The 19135-nt window shown below is 48.1% G+C and overlaps 1 protein-coding gene across 5 annotated transcripts in view; it reads right to left on the bottom strand.

The window, feature by feature from the left end:
- LOC140418151 (zinc finger MYM-type protein 4-like) overlaps window positions 1–19135 on the bottom strand; it is a 397827-nt gene that overhangs the window by 66307 nt on the left and 312385 nt on the right. For all 5 annotated transcript variants that reach the window (XM_072501573.1, XM_072501589.1, XM_072501581.1 and 2 more), the window contains 2 exons: window positions 15523–15685; window positions 13465–13677 (listed from right to left, as the gene is read on the bottom strand). In XM_072501573.1, coding sequence (XP_072357674.1) covers window positions 13465–13677; window positions 15523–15685 — 376 coding nt within the window. The remainder of the gene's footprint in view (window positions 1–13464; window positions 13678–15522; window positions 15686–19135) is intronic.

Genomic DNA, 19135 nt, shown 5'->3' with positions numbered 1-19135 from the left:
TGAATCAAAGGTCCTAACCAACAGCGGGCCCAACAGGTCCATATATTTTTTATAGAATTCGACCGGGAAACCATCCGGCCCCGGTGCCTTCCCCGCCTGCATGCTTCCTATCCCTTTGATCAGCTCCTCCAGCCCAATCGGGGCCCCCAATCCCGCCACCAGTCCCTCTTCCACCTTTGGAAACCTCAATTGGTCCAGGACACGGCCCATCCCTCCCTCCTCCCGTGGGGGCTCGGATCGGTACAATTCCTCGTAGAAGTCCCTGAAGACCCCATTGATGCCAGCTCCACTCAGCACCACACTCCCTCCGCTGTCCTTAACTCCCCCGATCTCCCTAGCTGCGTCCCGCTTCCAAAGCTGATGCACCAGCATCCGGCTTGCCTTTTCCCCATACTCGTAAATCGCCCCCTGGGCCTTCCTCCATTGCACCTCCGCCTTCCTGGTGGTCACCAGGTCGAATTCGGCCTGGAGGCTACGCTTCTTCCTCAACATTTCTTCCTCAGGCTCCTCCGCATACCTCCCGTCTACCCTCACCATCTCCCCCATCAGCCTCTCCCTCTCCCCCCACTCCCTCCGCTCCTTGTGGGCCCTAATGGAGATCAGCTCTCCCCTCACCACCGCCTTCAGTGCTTCCCATACCATGCCCACTCGGACCTCCCCGTTGTCATTGGTCTCCAAGTACCTCTCTATACTTCCTCGGACCCGCTCGCTCACCTCCTCGTCCGCCAACAGCCCCACCTCCAAGCGCCACAGCGGGCGCTGGTCCCTCTCCTCCCCCATCTCCAAGTCCACCCAATGCGGGGCGTGGTCCGAAATGGCTATTGTCGAATACTCAGTATCCTCTACTCTCGCCATCAGCGCCCTACTCAAGATGAAAAAGTCAATTCGGGAATAAGCCTTATGGACAGGTGAAAAGAATGAAAATTCCCTGGCCCCGGCCTTGCAAATCTCCAAGGGTCCACCCCTCCCATCTGGTCCATAAACCCCCTCAGCACTCTAGCCGTCCTAGATCTGGAGCGATCCATTGCCGGATTCAGCATTAAAGTCTCCCCCCCCCCCCATTATCAGGCCCCCCACTTGCAAGTCTGGGATCCGACCCAACATACGCCGCATAAAACCTGCATCGTCCCAGTTCGGGGCATACACATTGACCAGTACCACCCTCTCTCCCTGCAACTTACCACTTACCATTATGTACCTGCCGCCATTATCTGCCACAATGCTCGACGCCTCAAACGACACCTTCTTTCCCACCAAGAACGCCACCCCTCGATTTTTGGCATCCAGCCCTGAGTGAAACACCTGACCTACCCACCCTTTCCTCAATCTTACCTGGTCTGCCACCTTCAGGTGTGTCTCCTGAAGCAAAGCCACATCCGCCTTGAGCCCCTTCAGGTGCGCGAACACGTGGGCCTGCTTAACCGGCCCATTCAGTCCCTTTACATTCCAGGTTATCAGCCGGATCAGGGGGCTACCTGCCCCGCTCCCCCCGCCAACTAGCCATGGTCCCTCCTCGGCCAGCCACGCGCCCGCACCCCACACCCGGCCCGTTCCCCACAGCGGCATACCCCTGTCTCGACCCCCCACCCCCCCTCGCTCCAGCTCCTCCTTGACCATAGCAGCAGCAACTCAATTCCCCACCACCCTCGCTTCCCCGCCCCGGCCCCACCCCCTCCAGTCTTCAGCGCGGGAAAAAGCCCGCGCTTTCCACCTACCAGGCCCCGCCACCTCTGACGCAGCTCCTTTTACAGGCCCGGTCCCCACACCCCTGGCTCGGGCCTCCCCCTCCCCCGCGGATCCCCAACTCACCTCCACGAGCCCCCCCCGACCAACCCAACCAAAACAGTGCCCAACCCGCCCCAGCCACCCTCACCAACCCAAAAGAGAAAAAACACAAAGAAAAAGAAACCTGGAGCAATACAAAGGCCCCCCCCCCCCCCCCCCCCCGAAACAAAAATAAACAGAGCATATCAACCACAGTCCCGACCCTCAATCTGTGTCCAACTTCTCGGCCTGAACAAAGGCCCACGCCTCCTCCGGAGACTCAAAGTAATGGTGCCGGTCCTTGTTGGTAACCCACAGTCGCGCCGGCTGCAACATGCCAAACTTCACCCCCTTCCTGTGCAGCACCGCCTTCACTCGATTGTACCCGGCCCTCCTCTTCGCCCCCTCCGCACTCCAGTCCTGATATATCCGAACATCCGCATTCTCCCACCTTCTGTTCCTCTCCTTCTTGGCCCACCTGAGCACACACTCCCGATCGATGAACTGATGGAACCTCACCAGCACCGCCCGCGGAGGCTCGTTAGCTTTGGGCCTCCTCACCAGCACTCTATGGGCCGCTTCCAGCTCCAGGAGCCCCTGGAAGGACCCCGCTTCCATCAGCGAGTTCAACATGGTGACCACATAGGCCCCCACATCGGGCCCCTCCCGCCCATCCTGGGAGGCCCAGAATCCGCAGATTCTTCCGCCCCGACCGATTCTCCATCCATATTGCCTTGGCAATAGAACCAATGGCAATGGCACTTACAAGCGTCAAGGGGTTGGCAGGGGACAGTGCGGGGTGGGGTGGAGCACAGGGTCTCGCTACATGTGGACGATTTATTGCGGACAGATTGGAAGTATTGGGGGGGGGATCATGGACATTTTGGAGGAATTCGGCCGGTTCTCTGGGTATAAGTTAAACATGGGGAAGAGTGAGGTCTTCCCGATCCAGGCAAGGGGGCAGGAGAGGAGGTTGGGTGAGCTGCCATTTAAGGTGGTGGGGGTGAGTTTCAGATATCTGGGCATTTAGATGGCGCAGGGATGGGAGCATCTACATAACTTGAATTTGGCATGACTGATGGAGCAGATAAAGGGGGATCTTAAGAGGTGGGACGTGCTCCCAGTGTCGTTGGTGGGCTGGGTGCAGGCGTGAAGATGACGGTACTCCTGAGGTTTTTATTCGTATACAAAACTTTCCAATTTTTATTCCAAAAGCCTTTTTTTTTTTAAACGAACATTAATGCAGGCGATCTCTGGGTTTGTGTAGGCTGGGAAAGTTCAAGGGGTGAAGAAGGTGCTGCTGGAGCGGAGACATAAGAACTAGGAGCAGGAGTAGGCCATCTGGCCCCTCGAGCCTGCTCCGCCATTCAATGAGATCATGGCTGATCTTTTGTGGACTCAGCTCCACTTTCCGGCCCGAACACCATAACCCTTAATCCCTTTATTCTTCAAAAAACTATCTATCTTTATCTTAAAAACATTTAATGGAGGAGCCTCTACTGCTTCACTGGGCAAGGAATTCCATAGATTCACAACCCTTTGGGTGAAGAAGTTTCTCCTAAACTCAGTCCTAAATCTACTTCCCCTTATTTTGAGGTTATGCCCCCTAGTTCTGCTTTCACCCGCCAGTGGAAACAACCTGCCCGCATCTATCCTGTCTATTCCCTTCATAATCTTATATGTTTCTATAAGATCCCCCCTCATCCTTCTAAATTCCAACGAGTACAGTCCCAGTCTACTCAACCTCTCCTCGTAATCCAACCCCTTCAGCTCTGGGATTAACCGAGTGAATCTCCTCTGCACACCCTCCAGTGCCAGTACGTCCTTTCTCAAGTAAGGAGACCAAAACTGAACACAATACTCCAGGTGTGGCCTCACTAACACCTTATACAATTGCAGCAGAACCTCCCTAGTCTTAAACTCCATCCCTCTAGCAATAAAGGACAACATTCCATTTGCCTTCTTAATCACCTGTTGCACCTGTAAACCAACGTTTTGCGAATCATGCACTAGCACACCCAGGTCTCTCTGCACAGCAGCATGTTTTAATATTTTATCATTTAAATAATAATCCCTTTTGCTGTTATTCCTACCAAAATGGATAACCTCACATTTGTCAACATTGTATTCCATCTGCTAGACCCTAGCCCATTCACTTAGCCTATCCAAATCCCTCTGCAGACTTCCAGTATCCTCTGCACTTTTTGCTTTACATCTTAGTGTCGTCTGCAAACTTGGACACATTGCCCTAGGTCCCCAACTCCAAATCATCTTTGTAAATTGTGAACTGTTGTGGGCCCAACACTGATCCCGGAGGGACACCACTAGCTACTGATTGCCAACCAGAGAAACACCCATTAATCCCCACTCTTTGCTTTCTATTAATTAACCAATCCTCTATCCATGCTACTACTTTCCCCTTAATGCCATGCATCTTTATCTTATGCAGCAACCTTTTGTGTGGCACCTTGTCAAAGGCTTTCTGGAAATCCAGATATACCACATCCATTGGCTCCCCGTTATCTACCGCACTGTTAATGTCCTTAAAAAATTCCACTGAGACGTGTGGTGGTGGGGGGGGGGGGGGGGGGGCAGGAAGTGGGTAGCGGGGGAGGGGTTGGTGTGGGAACAGATGGAGGTAACCTCTTACAAGGACATTAGCTTAGGGGCACTGTTGACGGCGCAACTGCCATTCTCGTCGGCCAGGAACTCCACAAGTCTGGGGGTGGTGGCGGCCTTGAAGGTGTGGAGAAAGTTGCGGCAGCACCTGAGGCTGGAGAGTGCCTCGGTTTGGGCACCAAATTGTGGGAATCACAGGTTTGCTCCGGGGGTGGCTGGGCGCAGGGTTCGGAGGGTGGTGGCGGGCGGGGCTTGAGCAGCTTGGAGACCTATTTGCGGGGGCAGCTTTTCGAGCTTGGAGGGATTGGTAGAGTATGAGCTGCCCAGCGGGAATGGGTTCCAGTACTTACAGGTCTTTTCCTGACCTGCCGCCCCCTGGGTTGCAAGACAAGGTGGTGTCGAAAACGGGCTGCTCAGAGTAGGGTGTCGGAGATCTATAAGGAATTAATGGACTGGAAGGGCGCCTCAATAGAAGTTAAGCGGAAATGGGAAGACGAGTTGGGGAGGGATTTGGGGCTGGGCTCTGGAAGGAAGCTCTGAATGCATCCTCTTCGTGTGCTATTATCCATTTCAAGGTAGTCCACAGCACGCATATGAAGGTGGTCAGAATGAGTAGGTTTTTTGAGGGGGTGGAGGATATGTGCAGGCGGTGGACTGGGACAGGTGAGAAACCATGTCCACATGTTTTGGGTCTGTTCGAAACTGGAGGGATTCGCTGACGTTATGTCCGGGGTGCTGAGGGTGAAGGTTGTTCCGAATCCAGAAGTGGTGAGAGAGGCCGATGATTTTTCTTTTGCCTCCCTGGTAGCCCGGAGGCAGATCTTGTAAAATCAAGTTCGCCTTGAGAGGGACTTTGGAGGGGTTTGCCTGGAGATGGAAACCATTTATCGACTTCTTCAAAGATAGTTAAGCGGTGGGGGGAGGGTGGGTGAGGGGAAGAGAGAGAGAGACAGAGACAGAGAGACAGAGACAGAGAAACAGAGACAGAGAGACAGAGACAGAGAGACAGAGACAGAGAGACAGAGACAGAGAAACAGAGACAGAGAAACAGAGACAGAGAAACAGAGACAGAGAAACAGAGACAGAGAAACAGAGACAGACCCAGAGACAGACCCAGAGACAGACCCAGAGACAGACCCAGAGACAGACCCAGAGACAGACCCAGAGACAGACCCAGAGACAGACCCAGAGACAGACCCAGAGACAGACAGACAGAGACAGACAGACAAAAGAAAGAGGCAAGGTAAGTAGAGGGTAACGGCAGGGAGGGTCAAGCGTTAGTTATTTATTTGTTGTGTGAATTCCTAATATATATATATATATATATATATATAGATATATACAAATGCCTTAATAAAAATAATTTTTTTTAAAGTAATTAGGTATGAGGTGTGTTTGAATGTCACGAGAGCATGACAGGTGCAGGGTAAATACAAGTCCACAATGCTGATATACAATAAAGTTCCCGTGAAACCTCAAGTGACAAATCCGCGAATGAGGAATATGCTTTTGAATGGGACTCGATCATGCAGGTTCACGGTCAGTTACTCAACAGCAAATCGGTCTGACTATATCTACTCACATGTACATTTCCTAGGGTCATTGGCTAATGGTTAGGAGCAGGAAAGCGGATTTCTTTTTAAAAAAATATTTTTTTGATTCTCCTCCTTTTTCACATTTTCTCCCAAATTTACGTCCACCAACAATAAACAATAATCAGTAACAAATATGTCAATCCTCATATCAATAAGAACAATCCCATCCTCCCACCAAACCCCAAACATTAGCCCTCATGTTCACACAAACAAATGACAAAAAGGAATTAGGGATCATCCCAGTCACCATTAACACACACAGCCCCCCTCCCCCAACCCTCCCACTCACCCGCCCCAACTAATGTTCAATGTTATCCAGTTCTTGAAAGTGCATAATGAATAATGCCCATGAATTGTAGAACCCCTCCATCCTTCCACGCAGTTCAAACTTAACCTTCTCAAGAGTCAAGAATTCCAATAGGTCCCCCCTCCACGCCAGGGCACAGGGTGGAGAGGTTGCTCTCCATCCAATCAGGATCCGCCTTCGGACGATCAACGAGGCGAAGGCTACAACATCTGCCTCCGCACCCGTTTCCAACCACGGCTGGTCCGACACCCGAATATGGCCTCCCGGGGGCCTGGGTCCAGTTTCACGTGCACCAATTTAGAAATTACCCTAAAAACCTCCTTCCAGTAATCCTCAAGCTTTTGACAGGACCAAAACATGTGAATGTGATTAGCGGGGCACCCCCCGCAACGCTTACACACATCTTCTACTCCTTCAAAGAATCGGCTCATCCTCGCCCTCGTGAGGTGTGCTCTTATACCACCTTCAGCTGTATCAGCTCCAACCTCGCGCACGAGGTGGAGGCATTCACTCTCCGGAGCACCTCACACCAGAACCCCTCCTCCATATCCTCTCCCAACTCTTCCTCCCACTTTGCTTTGATCCCTTCCAGTGGTGCAGTCTCCTCTTCCAAAATAGCTCCGTAAACCGCTGACACTACCCCCTTCTCCAGTCCCCCCCGTCGTCAGCACCTCCTCCAGCAATGTGAAGGCCGGCTCCACCGGGAAGCTCTATCTCCTTTCTGGCAAAATCTCGAACCTGCATGTGTCTAAACATTTCCCCTTGCTCCAGCCCATACTTCGCTTCCAGCTCCTTCAATCCTGCAAACCGACACCTACGAAACAAATCTTTTAGTGTCTTAATCCCCTTCCTTCTCCTCCCATTTCTGAAAATTTCCACCTCACCTCCCTGGCTCAAATCTGTGGTTCCTCCGAATCGGCATTTCCCTTGCCCCTGCCCCCAACCCGAAGAGTTGGCGAAACTGCCTCCAAATTCTCAATGAAGCTATTACTGGACTCCCTGAGTATTTCCCCAGGGCTATCTGGAGCGGCACTGTTCCTAGTGCTTTCAATCCCCACCCCCTGCACAAACTCTCCTCCATTCTGACTCACTGGTAATCAACCCCTCTGACCCAGCTCCGCACCTTCTCCACATTCGCCGCCCAGTAGTAATACATCAGGTTCAGAAGACCCAAACCCCCTGCCTGCCTTCCTCTGTAGCAGCACCTTTCTAACTCTGGCCACCTTCCCTTCCCATATGAACAAAGTAATCCTTCCCTCAATCCCTCTGAAAAAAGCTTTTGGCAGGAAAATCGGCAGGCATTGAAAAATAAACAGAAATCGCGGCAACACGTTCATTTTAACCACCTGTACCCGGCCCGCTAGTGACAGAGGGAGACCATCCCACCTTGCCAGGTCAGCTTTCACTCTCCCCACCAAACTAGAAATGTTGTACCTGCGGAGCCCCCCACCCCCCCCACCCCCGGGCAACCTGCACCCCCAGGTACCTAAAAAGTGAGTCCCTGCCTTACGGAATGGCAGCCCCCCCGCCCCGCCCCCTGCCCCCACCTCCGGCCGAGACACCACAAAATACTCACTCTTGTCTAGATTTAGTTTGTACCCCGAGAAAGACCCAAACACTCGAAGCACTCCAATATTCCCCCCATCGACACACTCGGTTTCCGACACGTATAACAGCAAGTCATCGGCACATAAGGATGCGCTATCCCCTCCCGCACTATTCCTTTCCATACCCCAGAACTTCTTAATGCGATGGCCAATGGCTCAATCACTAGTGCAAACAGCAGGGGGAACATAGTCCCACGGTGGAGAGAAAAGTATCTTGAGCTGATGTTGTTTGTGTGGACACTCGCCCTCGGCTCCTTATATAGTAGCTTTACCCAGTTCTGAAATCTTGGTCCAATCCCAAACCGCTCCAGAACTGCCATCAAGTACCCACATTCTACCCTGTCAAACACCTTCTCAGCGTCCAATGCCACAACCACCCCAGTTTCCTTCCACTCTGCCGGTGCCATAACGACGTTCAATACCCTTCTAACGTTTGAAAAGAGCTGCCTCCCTCTCACGAACCCCGTCTGATCTTCACCTATCACCTTCGGGAGGCACTCCCCCAGCTAACCCGCCAGTACCTTCGCCAATACTTTTGCGTCCATATTCAGAAGTGATATGGGCCTATACGACCCACACTCCGTCAGATCCTTATCTTTTTTTAGCAACAGGGAAATCAATGCCTGCCCCAAAGTTAGTGGCAACACCCCCTTCCCTATCGCCTCTTCAAACATCCCCATCGGGGTGCCAGCTTATCCTTGAATTTTTTTATAATATTCTACCGGAAACCCATCCGGCCCTGCCATCTTCCCCGACTGCATCCTCCCAATCGCATCCTTTATCTCCTGCTCCACTATCGCTCCTTCTAATGCAGCCCTGTCCCCCTCCCCAAACCTCGGGTACTCCAATCCATCGAGAAATTCCTGCATCTCACGGTCTCCCCCAGGTGGCTCTGACCTGTACAAACTCTCATAAAATTCCTCAAAAACCTTGTTAATGAGATACGGAGCCACCACCAACTTCCCTGCCCTATCCCTCACCTGAACAATTTCCCTTACCGCTGCCTTCCTCCGGAGCTGACTTGCTATCTCCATGTTCGTAAACTGCACCCCTTGCTCGTCTCAGTTGGCGCACCGTCTTCCTGGTAGATAGTCGGTCAAAGCTCGCCTGTAGTTCCGTCCTCTTTTCCAGCTTTGCTGGATCCCCATCTTCTGCGTAACTCCTATCTACCTCCAACATCTCATCTATTACCCTCTGCCGCTCCAACATCTCCTCTTTGTCCACCCTGGCATTAAACAAAATCACCTCACTCCTCACCACCGCCTTTCGAGCCTCCCAGACAACTGCCTTCGACACCTCACCCGTACAGTTGTAATCTACATATTCCTCAATTACCTTTTCAATTTTGTCACAGAATCCTTGGTCCCCCAAAAGTCCCACATCTAATTTCCACCCCGGCCTCTGCACTACCCCCTTCTCCAGTACCATATCAACCCAATGCTGAGCATGATCTAACACTGTAATTGCCAAGTATTCCGACCCCTTAACCCCAGCCAGCAAAGCCTTCCCCTCCACGAAAAAGTCGATCCGCGAGTATACCTTATGGACTGCTGAGAAAAACGAGTACTCCCGTTCCCTCGGGTGCAGAAACCTCCAAGGGTCCACCCCTCCCATTTCCACCATTAGCCCATCCAACGCCTCCCCCCCCCACTGATGGGACCAACGAGTGCGGCCGTGAAGTGTCCAACCTTGGCTTCTGCACCAAGTTCCAGTCCCACCACCCCCCCCACTATCAGTTTGTGTGTGTCCAAGTCGGGGATAGCCCCAAACACCTTCTTTACGAATCCCACATCGTCCCAGTTGGGACCGTATACACTTAACAGCGCCACTAACCTCCCCTCCAGCCCCCCGTCACAATCACGTATCTACTCCCCTGATCTGCCACCACCTTCTCCATCTTGAAGCGTACTCTTTTGCTGACCATTACCGCTATCCCTCGAGCCCTTCCGTCAAATCCAGAGTGAAACACCTGACTAACCCAGACCTTTTTAAGTCTCACCTGGTCCTTCACCCTCATGTGAGTCTCCTGCAGCATTGCTACATCGGCTTTCAAACTTTTAAGATGCGCAAGCACCCTTGACCGGACCTCCTAACCCCCTCGCGTTCCACGTGACTATCCTAACTGGGGGGTCTCTCACCCCCAGTTATACACTATCATCATACCACCGGGCCCTGCCCAATGAGCCTGACCCGCCCCTATCCATTATTAACATCGAACCCCTTCCCCCCCTCCCAAAACCCCCCCCCCTACATTTCCTCTCGAAAAAACATCTCCCAGCATCAATCCCTTCCCCTTCCCCTCGCTCGCTTCGTAGGCCCATCGAAACCTGCTAACCAGGCTCCAATGTCCGCAGCCCTCCTTTCACCTCACCTCCGTTCACTAGCCGACTTTCGTTAGCTCGCGCGGGTGGCTCCTCCCGCCAAGGTATACCGTCCCCTCCCATCCAGTCCCAGAGAAAACAAAAACAACAATCCAACCCATACAATTCACTAAAATAAGATATGACTGTCGCAACACAGAATGCCAATCAACTCAACCAATAAGCTGAACTCTGTAACAATGTGAAGAGAAGTAAATTACAATACATGTCAGTAAAAAGAAAGTTATAGCATTTATACATTTTCCAGCTCCCCAATCACAGTCCACAGTCTCTCTTCCAGCTCCGCTCCTCACTTCTGTCCCAAGCCTTCTGCCCTCACGAACGCCTCAGCCGCCTCCGCTGTCTCAAAATAAAAGTCTTTGGCATCATACGTCACCCTCAGCTCCGCCGGATAAACCATACCAAATCGCAACCCCTTTTTGTACAGTGCCGCCTTCACTCGCCTTCACGCCGTTCGTCTTTTTGCCAACTCCAGCGTCAAGTCCTGGTAAGATCCGAGCTACAGTACCATCCCACTGCACCTCGCGCTTCTGCTTCGCCCAGCTTAACACCTTCTCCTTCATGCAGTACTTATGGAAGCAGATAATTACTGCTCTTGGCGGCTCATTCACTTTGGGCTTCGGCCTTAATGACCAATGAGCTCAGTCCAGCTCGTACCGGGAGGGGTTCTCGCCCTCCCCCATCAACTCGCCAACTTCTTAGCAAAGTACTCTGTTGGCCTTTGACCCTCTGTCCCTTCGGGCAAGCCCACAATTCTCAGATTGCGTCACCTCGAGCGGTTCTCCAAGTCCTCAAGCTTTGCTTGGAGTCCTCTGTTGATCTCCACCACCCTCCGCAGCTCGTCCCCCATCGAGGTGAACTAGTCGCTGTGCTGCGACACGGCCTCCTCCATTACCTTCATCTTGTCGCCCTGCTCGCTCACCTCGGCCGATGACTTTGTCACAGCTATCCTCACCAGGGCGATTGTCTCCTCCACCAATAACTTCAATGCAATCTCTGTCTCCTTCCTCAAAGCCTCCATGCGCCTCGCAAACTGGTTTTCCAGCTCCACCGCATCACCTCATTTGCTCCACCGTAGATAGTGTGGCCCCACCATGCGGTCCGGCATCCGCCATCTTGTCAGCACTTTTGCTGGTCCTCTCATTCAATGACGAGCCCGCGTTTCCTCCCTTCCTCAACGCTGCTTTTTGCATGCTTTAACAACTTATTATTTTTCCTTTTTTTTTCACCCTTCTTTCCTTCAATGTTTTTTTATTTTATAGAAAAACAAAAAATTCTTCCTTCAAAAACAGGAAAAAAAAAACTTTTACCAAGTTTCTTCAAAACTTCCTTCTCTTCTTTTTCGTATTCCTCCAGAATTTTCCTGGGACCAGGTGACTTCAGTCTTCTTACCACATTCTAGGCGGGAGCCACCCGATGTGGGACATCTCACCTACATTGCGCCCTGGCTTCGGGCCTGCCGCCACGACCTAGGTTTGGCTCCGTCCCCACTGCTCCAACCACCGCGTGCGCTGGGCCCGACGCCTCAGCACCAGCCGCCCGACACCCGCGCGGGTTTCCTCGCCGGTTTTCAAACCGGCCCCGCTTGATGCCTGGGACGGCTCCAAAAGCTGACAATAATCGAAGGGGGGGGGGCGCGAAGAATCGGGGAAACCCCCGAAAGAGCTGCAACTAGTGGCCACCAGCAGGAGCTCCTCTCGATGCGGCCAACCCGCTCGCAAACGCCACTGGAAGTCCAGGAAAGCTGATTTCTATCGCCAATTGTGCAAACCCATCGTTGCCAGAGTTGTGATCAACTAACTCCATGCAGATTCGGGGACTATCCTGTTCTGTAGAGTTCGTTTACTCATTGAATTGGAATCATAGAATAGAATCATTAAATTCCTATGGTTCAGGAGGTGGCCATTTGGCCCATCAAGTCTGCGCTGACCCTCTGAATGAGCACTCTACCCTGGCCCACTTCCCTGCCCTACCCCTGTAACATAACCTGCACATCTTTGAACAATGTGGGGAAACCAGAGCACTCGGAGGAAACCCATGCAGTCGAGAGGAAAACTCCAGTCACCTAAGGTCGGAATCATGAGAAACTGACCCCAACAATTACTTGCTACTTGATGCATCCTCAATTTTAACATGGCATTCTAATCCATCAGAACACCTGGCTGATATTTCAGTATTCTGGAGGTCAGGTCTAACAATGTCAAATTTGCCAGAGTGTATCTGCTTCTGCTTTCAAAGATCTTTTGCAAAACTAATTCAGGATGAAAGGTGTCTTAGGGTAAATTAACCAATCCCACATTCAGGCTGCACTCAAAGGGTGTACTTGTTAAAGAAGCAGTGCAGAGACTCAAACATTTCCGGGGTTATTCCCTTCGTCGGACTCCACTTCAGCTGCAACCATTCCAGTCTCTGCTCCATCATAGCTGCCGTCTCCCCCAGGAAAGAGAGAGAGAGAAGAAAATGAGGATAAACGAACATTGCTCATGCAATGGATGATGGGGTGTACACAAAGAACAAAGCGCAGGTAAGTGAAAACACAAACAACTCACAAGGGGTGGTGGAGCTTATGTGGTTGACCCTTCAGTCATCCAGCTACCCTCAGTTCCCTTCATACAGTACGCAACTGCGTGATCAGTTAGTTGCTGTTTGGGTAACCTTTTCTGTGTGTACTGCAGCTTTCAAAGGTCACCACTTCAATCTCAAACAGGGTCCTGTCACTGGTAAAGCAGTGACTCGAGATCACCTTTCACTTGCTGGCAAACCTTGAGAGCTTCCTTTATTAGACACTACAGTCCTGAACTAGAGCTAAACAATGAATGCCAGATGATCATGTGAAATAGTGTAATCCTGTACAACTAAGGTCTGAAAAAGATAGGCAAGCAGTTTTCTTCACTTGTTATTACAGCCTTAGCAGCACCACTGGAGTTATATTTAGTGTAGTATTATGCAGATCCAGTCCATATATCCATCTAATTTGTAGATTTACAGTAACAATGGACAGTCTGCAAAATATTAGATAAACTGGCATCCATTTTGTCTCCCTGGAATGAGGACAGTCTGAGAGATGACAGGAACAGAGCAACGTGTTTACAAAAATATAAGTTGCATGCAAGGAAAAAAAGACATTTGGCATCATGTGAAGTACAATTCAGCATTACATTCTTGTCTTGCTGGTTTAAAAGGCAACACACCTGTTTATATGAAGACAAACAGGCAGAACCACAGAACTTCTTACACTGTCCTTCGGTCTGAAGCATGTGACACTGTGCAGACCCACTGTAACAATAAGCCCCACAGTTATCACAGCAATTCATAGTAAGGTTGTTGGACATTCGAAACTTGGAGAAACATATATCACTGCAAAGTTGGTGTACAACATTTTGATAGTTCACTTCATGACGCACCTGAAAAAAGAATAAAATCTTATGATGAACGATACGAGACAGTGAAGAATATATTGGTGAACATGGCACCGCAATGCTCACCTACACAGTTTTGTGCATATTTAACATCTCCAAACAAAGCTCAATCTCCAGAACCAACTTCAATAAGTTAACGAGGTAACATTTTTTAGAATTCATTCATGGGATGTGGGCATCGCTGGCTGGGCCTCAATTGCCCTTGGGAAGGTGATGCTGAGTGCCTTCTTGAACTGCTGCAGTCCACGTGATGCAAATACACACATCATGCTGTTAGGGAGGGAGTTCAAGAAATGTGACCCAGCAACAGCAAAGGAATGATGATTCATTACCAACTCAGGATTTAAAGTGGCTTGGGAGGGAAAGTTCCAGGTGGTGGTGTTTTTATATGCCTGCTGCCCTTGTCCTTCCAGATGGGAGGAGTGGGTGTAGAAGGTGTTGCCTTAGAAAGCATGGTGAGTTCCTGCCAACTTGAGGCAGGGGTGAGATCAGCCACAATCGTATTGAATGGCAGAGCTGGTTCAAGAGGCTGAATTGCCTAATCCTGCTCTTCATTTTTATGTTCTTGTAAACGGTACACACTGCTGCCACTGTGCTTTAGTGGTGGAGGGAGTGAATGTTTGTGGATGGGTGCCAATCAAGCAGGCTGCTGTGTCCTCAATGGTGTCAAGCTTCTTTAGTATTGTTGGAGATGCACTTATTCAGGCAGGTGGAGAGTATTCTATCATACCTCGACTTGTGCCTTATAGATTTTGGATAAACTTTGGGGAGTTAAGAGGCGAGTTACTCAGTGCAGAATTCCAAACATCTGAACTGCTCTTGCAGCCACAGTTTTTATACGGCTAGTCCAGTTCAGTTTCTGGTCAATGGTAACCCCCAGGATGTTAACAGGGGGGATTCAGTGATGGCAATTCCTTTGACTGTCATGGGGCGATGGTCAAATTCTCTCTTGTTGGAATGTTACATGCCACTTGCTTGCCCAAGCTTGAATATTGAAAGGTCTTTCTGCATTTGGACATGGACTGCTTCATATTTGAGGAATCATGAATGGTACCGAACATCATCAGTGAACATCCCCACTTCTGACCTTATGATGAAACTGAGTTTTATTGATGAAGCAGCTGAAGAATGTTGGGCCTAGAACACTGGTGATAAAGTTGCAAGTGACGCAAGAGAAGCATCCTGTGCGAGACATAAAACATGTCTGATTGTTCTTCATCATTGAATCCATTTATATCATATCAGGGCAAGCAGAATTAGACCACTAAAAAGTTGAAATTTATATTGAATGAAAAACCAAATTGCTGTGAGATTCGGTTAATATCAATTCCATTATTTTGCCTCCAATTGTAACCTCATTTCTAAAAGCCTGGACTACTTTTTGAGATGTCCATACAGATGGTTGAACATTTTTCCAATGTTAGTTATTTACTTGAGTTGTTCTCTATTTGACAACATAATATTGTCTTTACAATTCAAAGCATACAAGAAACTGGAATATAATTCAGTTTCATTTTGAATTCTTGATCAGTGAATTAAATATTGTGGAGAAGGGGCAGCACTGTGGCCTCAGGGCGCCGAGGTCCCAGGTTCGATCCCGGCTCTGGGTCACTGTCCTTGTGGAGTTTGCACATTCTCCCCGTGCTTGCGTGGGTTTCGCCCCCACAACCCAAAAAGATGTGCGCAGGTAGGTGGATTGGCCACAATAAATTGCCCCTTAATTGAAAAATAATGAATTGGGTATTCTAAATTTTAAAAATATATATATTGTGCAGAAAATTGAATAGGAATGGGCCATAAATAAAGAGACATATGAATGGGTAGACTTACAACAGACATTTTCTGACAAATGCTGCACTTGGTGGTGATGTTATTAGTTGTTGAAGCAGATTTTCTTTTCATCTCAAATAAGCAGTTATGGTTACAGAATTCCTTGTATGGCCCCCGACCATCAATCTGACCCATTACTAAGTCCTTTAGGTTCATGATTTCTCTGGGGGAAAAAAATTAAATTACATTTTAAAGAAAATTTGAGCAACTTCTCTAATTTAAAAATAAACACATTAACTCAAGCCAAAAATGCTGCTTTTCCCAAAATAATTAAAACCAAATATCAGTCGGGTTCTTATCTATCATGCTCGCCTCCGAACCATTTCTTCTGCCATATTGTGCTATAATAGGCAGCAGTTTCAGAAATATAGTGAGGCAAAACGTAAAGACTGCCGTGTCCAAATACAGATGAAATAGTCCACACACGGAGGATATGAAATCATACTGGATGTGATATTCTAGGTGTCTGATTTAAAAGTCAGGTAAAACTTCCATTTGTTGATTTTTTTTCTTCCTTATGCAATTTCCCCTCTCTCGTACGCAGGTCTTCTCCCTCCTTTGGCTGGAAGGAGAGAACTGTCCATTGTTGCTACCAAAGTTAGGAAAGCAGTTTCATTCAAAGGTGTGTATTAAAAATTATCTCACAATGACATCATTCAGGTTTGAATGCAAACTTACGGATGGATTTAAAAGCCACACCACCTTGGGTGGAAATCTAATCTGCCACTGCTGAGGACTATGCCAAATGAGAGCTGACTACTTATCTTTGCATCTTGGTCTATGGGACACTTCGAACTATATTGGTTTGAGTATTGCAACAATTCCTGTAGAGACCGGTAAACTTTTAGAAAGAAAAGAATCCTCATCATGAACAATGGAAAGAAAGATTTAGATTTGTAAAACTTATATTGTAGCAAACCCTAAGCCTACTTATGACATTAATAAAGACTACAAAAAAAGTAAAGATTGCAACAATAATCAACATAATTCAAAACATTTTATTACGATCCCAGACCAGACCCCAACAGTGACTAGGATACTGGACCGAAGCTACAATATTTTAGTTTATTTCACATTAACTCCCAAGGGACTTTCCCAGTGTGACATTGAAAGATTTTAAGAATGTTGGATTCTAAGTATCGGGCAATTTAAGAGCTAAAGGCCTGGGGGTACAGCGCATTTGGCTGCAATGGTCATGTTTTTAAAAAGGATTTTCTTTTGCTTCTAGTAAACCGCAGGTGAAATTGACCAGAAGGATGTGGATTGATTGGGGAGGTCTCTGGAGAGTTAATGTGCTCGCGCATCCTACAGAGATAATGTGTTTTTCAGCTTGGGGAGAGGAGGTCATTGTTGGTTGGAGCTCAGAAAGGCAGAGGCGCAAAAAGTTGCAACAAGCTTTGAAGTGGAGCTGAGTTCTGATCTACCCGACTCAGAGTCCACAATTCTTTCCAAATAGGATAGTTAAAAAAGATTAACAATATTTTAAAGCAAAACAAGACTGAAGACAAGGAAGAGGCTGAAACAGCCGAGTTGAAGTAGCTATATGAAGACATTCAGAGTTTCAAGCAGTTCCAACCGGAGCCAAATCTGTTTAATAAAGCAAGTAGTACTCTATGCCCTGCTAATTTTAAGGTGGATTAAGAGCTGTATGTTTATTTTCTTGTTGTTTAATGGGAAATCGCATAGTTGTGTTAACGGGTAATTGGTAGCTGTTCTTTTCAGATATGAAGTTAAAAGCTTAATATTGTATTCAGAACAAAGTTCAGTTTTATAAATACCAAAGCCCTATTTTTTCATGCAATCACGTTTGGAACGAATCATTCTTTCCACATTGTCTTCAAATAAACTAAAATATTGGGGTTTCAGCCCAGTATCCTAGTCACTGTTGGATCTGGTCTAGGATTGTAATACCAGTCAAATCGCAGTCCATTAGCACAGACTGAGAAATCACATTCCTTTGCCATTTTCACCTTCTAGCTGCTAAAGGCACCCAGACCCTGCAAAACAGAATGATTAAAAAAATATATAACCACTGCATTCAAAAACACTAACCCTGGGCTTTTAACCCTTACGTTGCACAATACGTAGAATCCAAAACTCTTCCAGTCATCACAATTAAATAAATGAAGAATATTTCAAATAAAAAGGTAACATTTGTTTTAAATAGTTAATATAATAGAGATGCGCCTCAGTTGTTACATGCACTCATTAGTTTTCGCGCCAATGTGGGATCTTGTGGGATTTCAGTTTTTTCAACTTGGCCTCCATTTTGTGGTAATTCTCACTTCCCATCCAATTGTTTTGGCTCATCACATTCACCAACAGCTGTATTCCATCCAATGTCCTGAGATATGGTTACCACTTACAAGGTGTGAACCTACAAACTCTTTCACTCATGTCACAACAGTATTGATGGCAAACAATCCCTAGAAAGCACTTTCCCCAACCCCTTTAAAAAATCTGGTGGTTCTTGTACTACTCCCAATAGCAGCAAATGCAATTGTCCAATCCACATTCCCTCACTCTTCCCATCTTTCGTGCTTTTTTCAACTGTATACCACATAATAATGTAGTCACCACTCTGAGATCTGCTTCAACACCAGGTTTTGTTTGACGACTGCCGAACAGAAAACTGTTTCATTTGAAAAGATCCTTGTTGGTTTTCTCCATTCACCAATTCATACTCTTCTGAGTTGCCAAACAAAATAAAGATGGACCTCACTACACTAATAAACTTTCTATTTACCCTTTGCTGCTTAGCCGTTCATCCCTTTGGCAACCCTCAGTTCCATGGGCCATTCTTGGGATCGAATTATGTCATAGTCAGGAAACCAATTAAACCAGTTTCAAAATACTCCCCAGAACATTTTGCGCTTAAATCGACGTTGTACAAAAGAAAATACAGGCTGTTCTCAGCAAATGGGTCATGACGGTATTACTTGGCAAGTTAGCTCTGAAAGGGTTCAACATACAGATTGTCACATGGGTTTGGTGAGGACATTCATGACAACATTGCAAAGACCCACGAGTACCTCGGTTTTGAACATTCGGTTCCTATAGCCATCAGACTTTGAATTTGATTATAAAATCCATGGGATAACCTAGCACAGAATGTAATCTGACCACGTTAAATTAAATTAAAAAGAGGAGAGGGGGGACAGGTCAGAATCATTGTGAAGACACCAAGAGGTGTGGAGAGGCAGGTCAGCATCACAGCAAAGAGAGTGGGAGGCAGGTTATCATTGAAGTGAGATGGAGAGAAGAAAAATCAAACTGCGACACGATTGGAAAGTTGTGCATTGATTCGCTGGTGAGTATGTCTGCTGCTTCTCCATTCTTAGAAAGGAAGTGTTGATGAGTGGCAGGAAAGAGAGCAGAACGAGATTCTCAGTCATTATCAGGGGCAAGTCTGTGGGTTCAAAACCGTCATTCAGGAAGAAATATTGTGTGGCATCCCAGGGAAATAAGGTGATTGGCTGGTGAGTATTTCCGATGAATCCTATCTAAACAAAGGGTTTAGAGCGGTGTGATGACTGGAAGGCTTCAGGAATATTGGATTCTAAGTACTGGGCAATTTAAGGATTAAAAGCCTGGGTTGGAGCCAAGGAATAGA

Source organism: Scyliorhinus torazame, chromosome 1 (genome assembly GCF_047496885.1).
Source record: "Scyliorhinus torazame isolate Kashiwa2021f chromosome 1, sScyTor2.1, whole genome shotgun sequence".
NCBI lineage: Eukaryota > Metazoa > Chordata > Chondrichthyes > Carcharhiniformes > Scyliorhinidae > Scyliorhinus > Scyliorhinus torazame.
The sequence above is the reverse complement of the archived record's forward strand: the minus strand, read 5'-3'. Positions and strand labels throughout refer to the sequence as shown.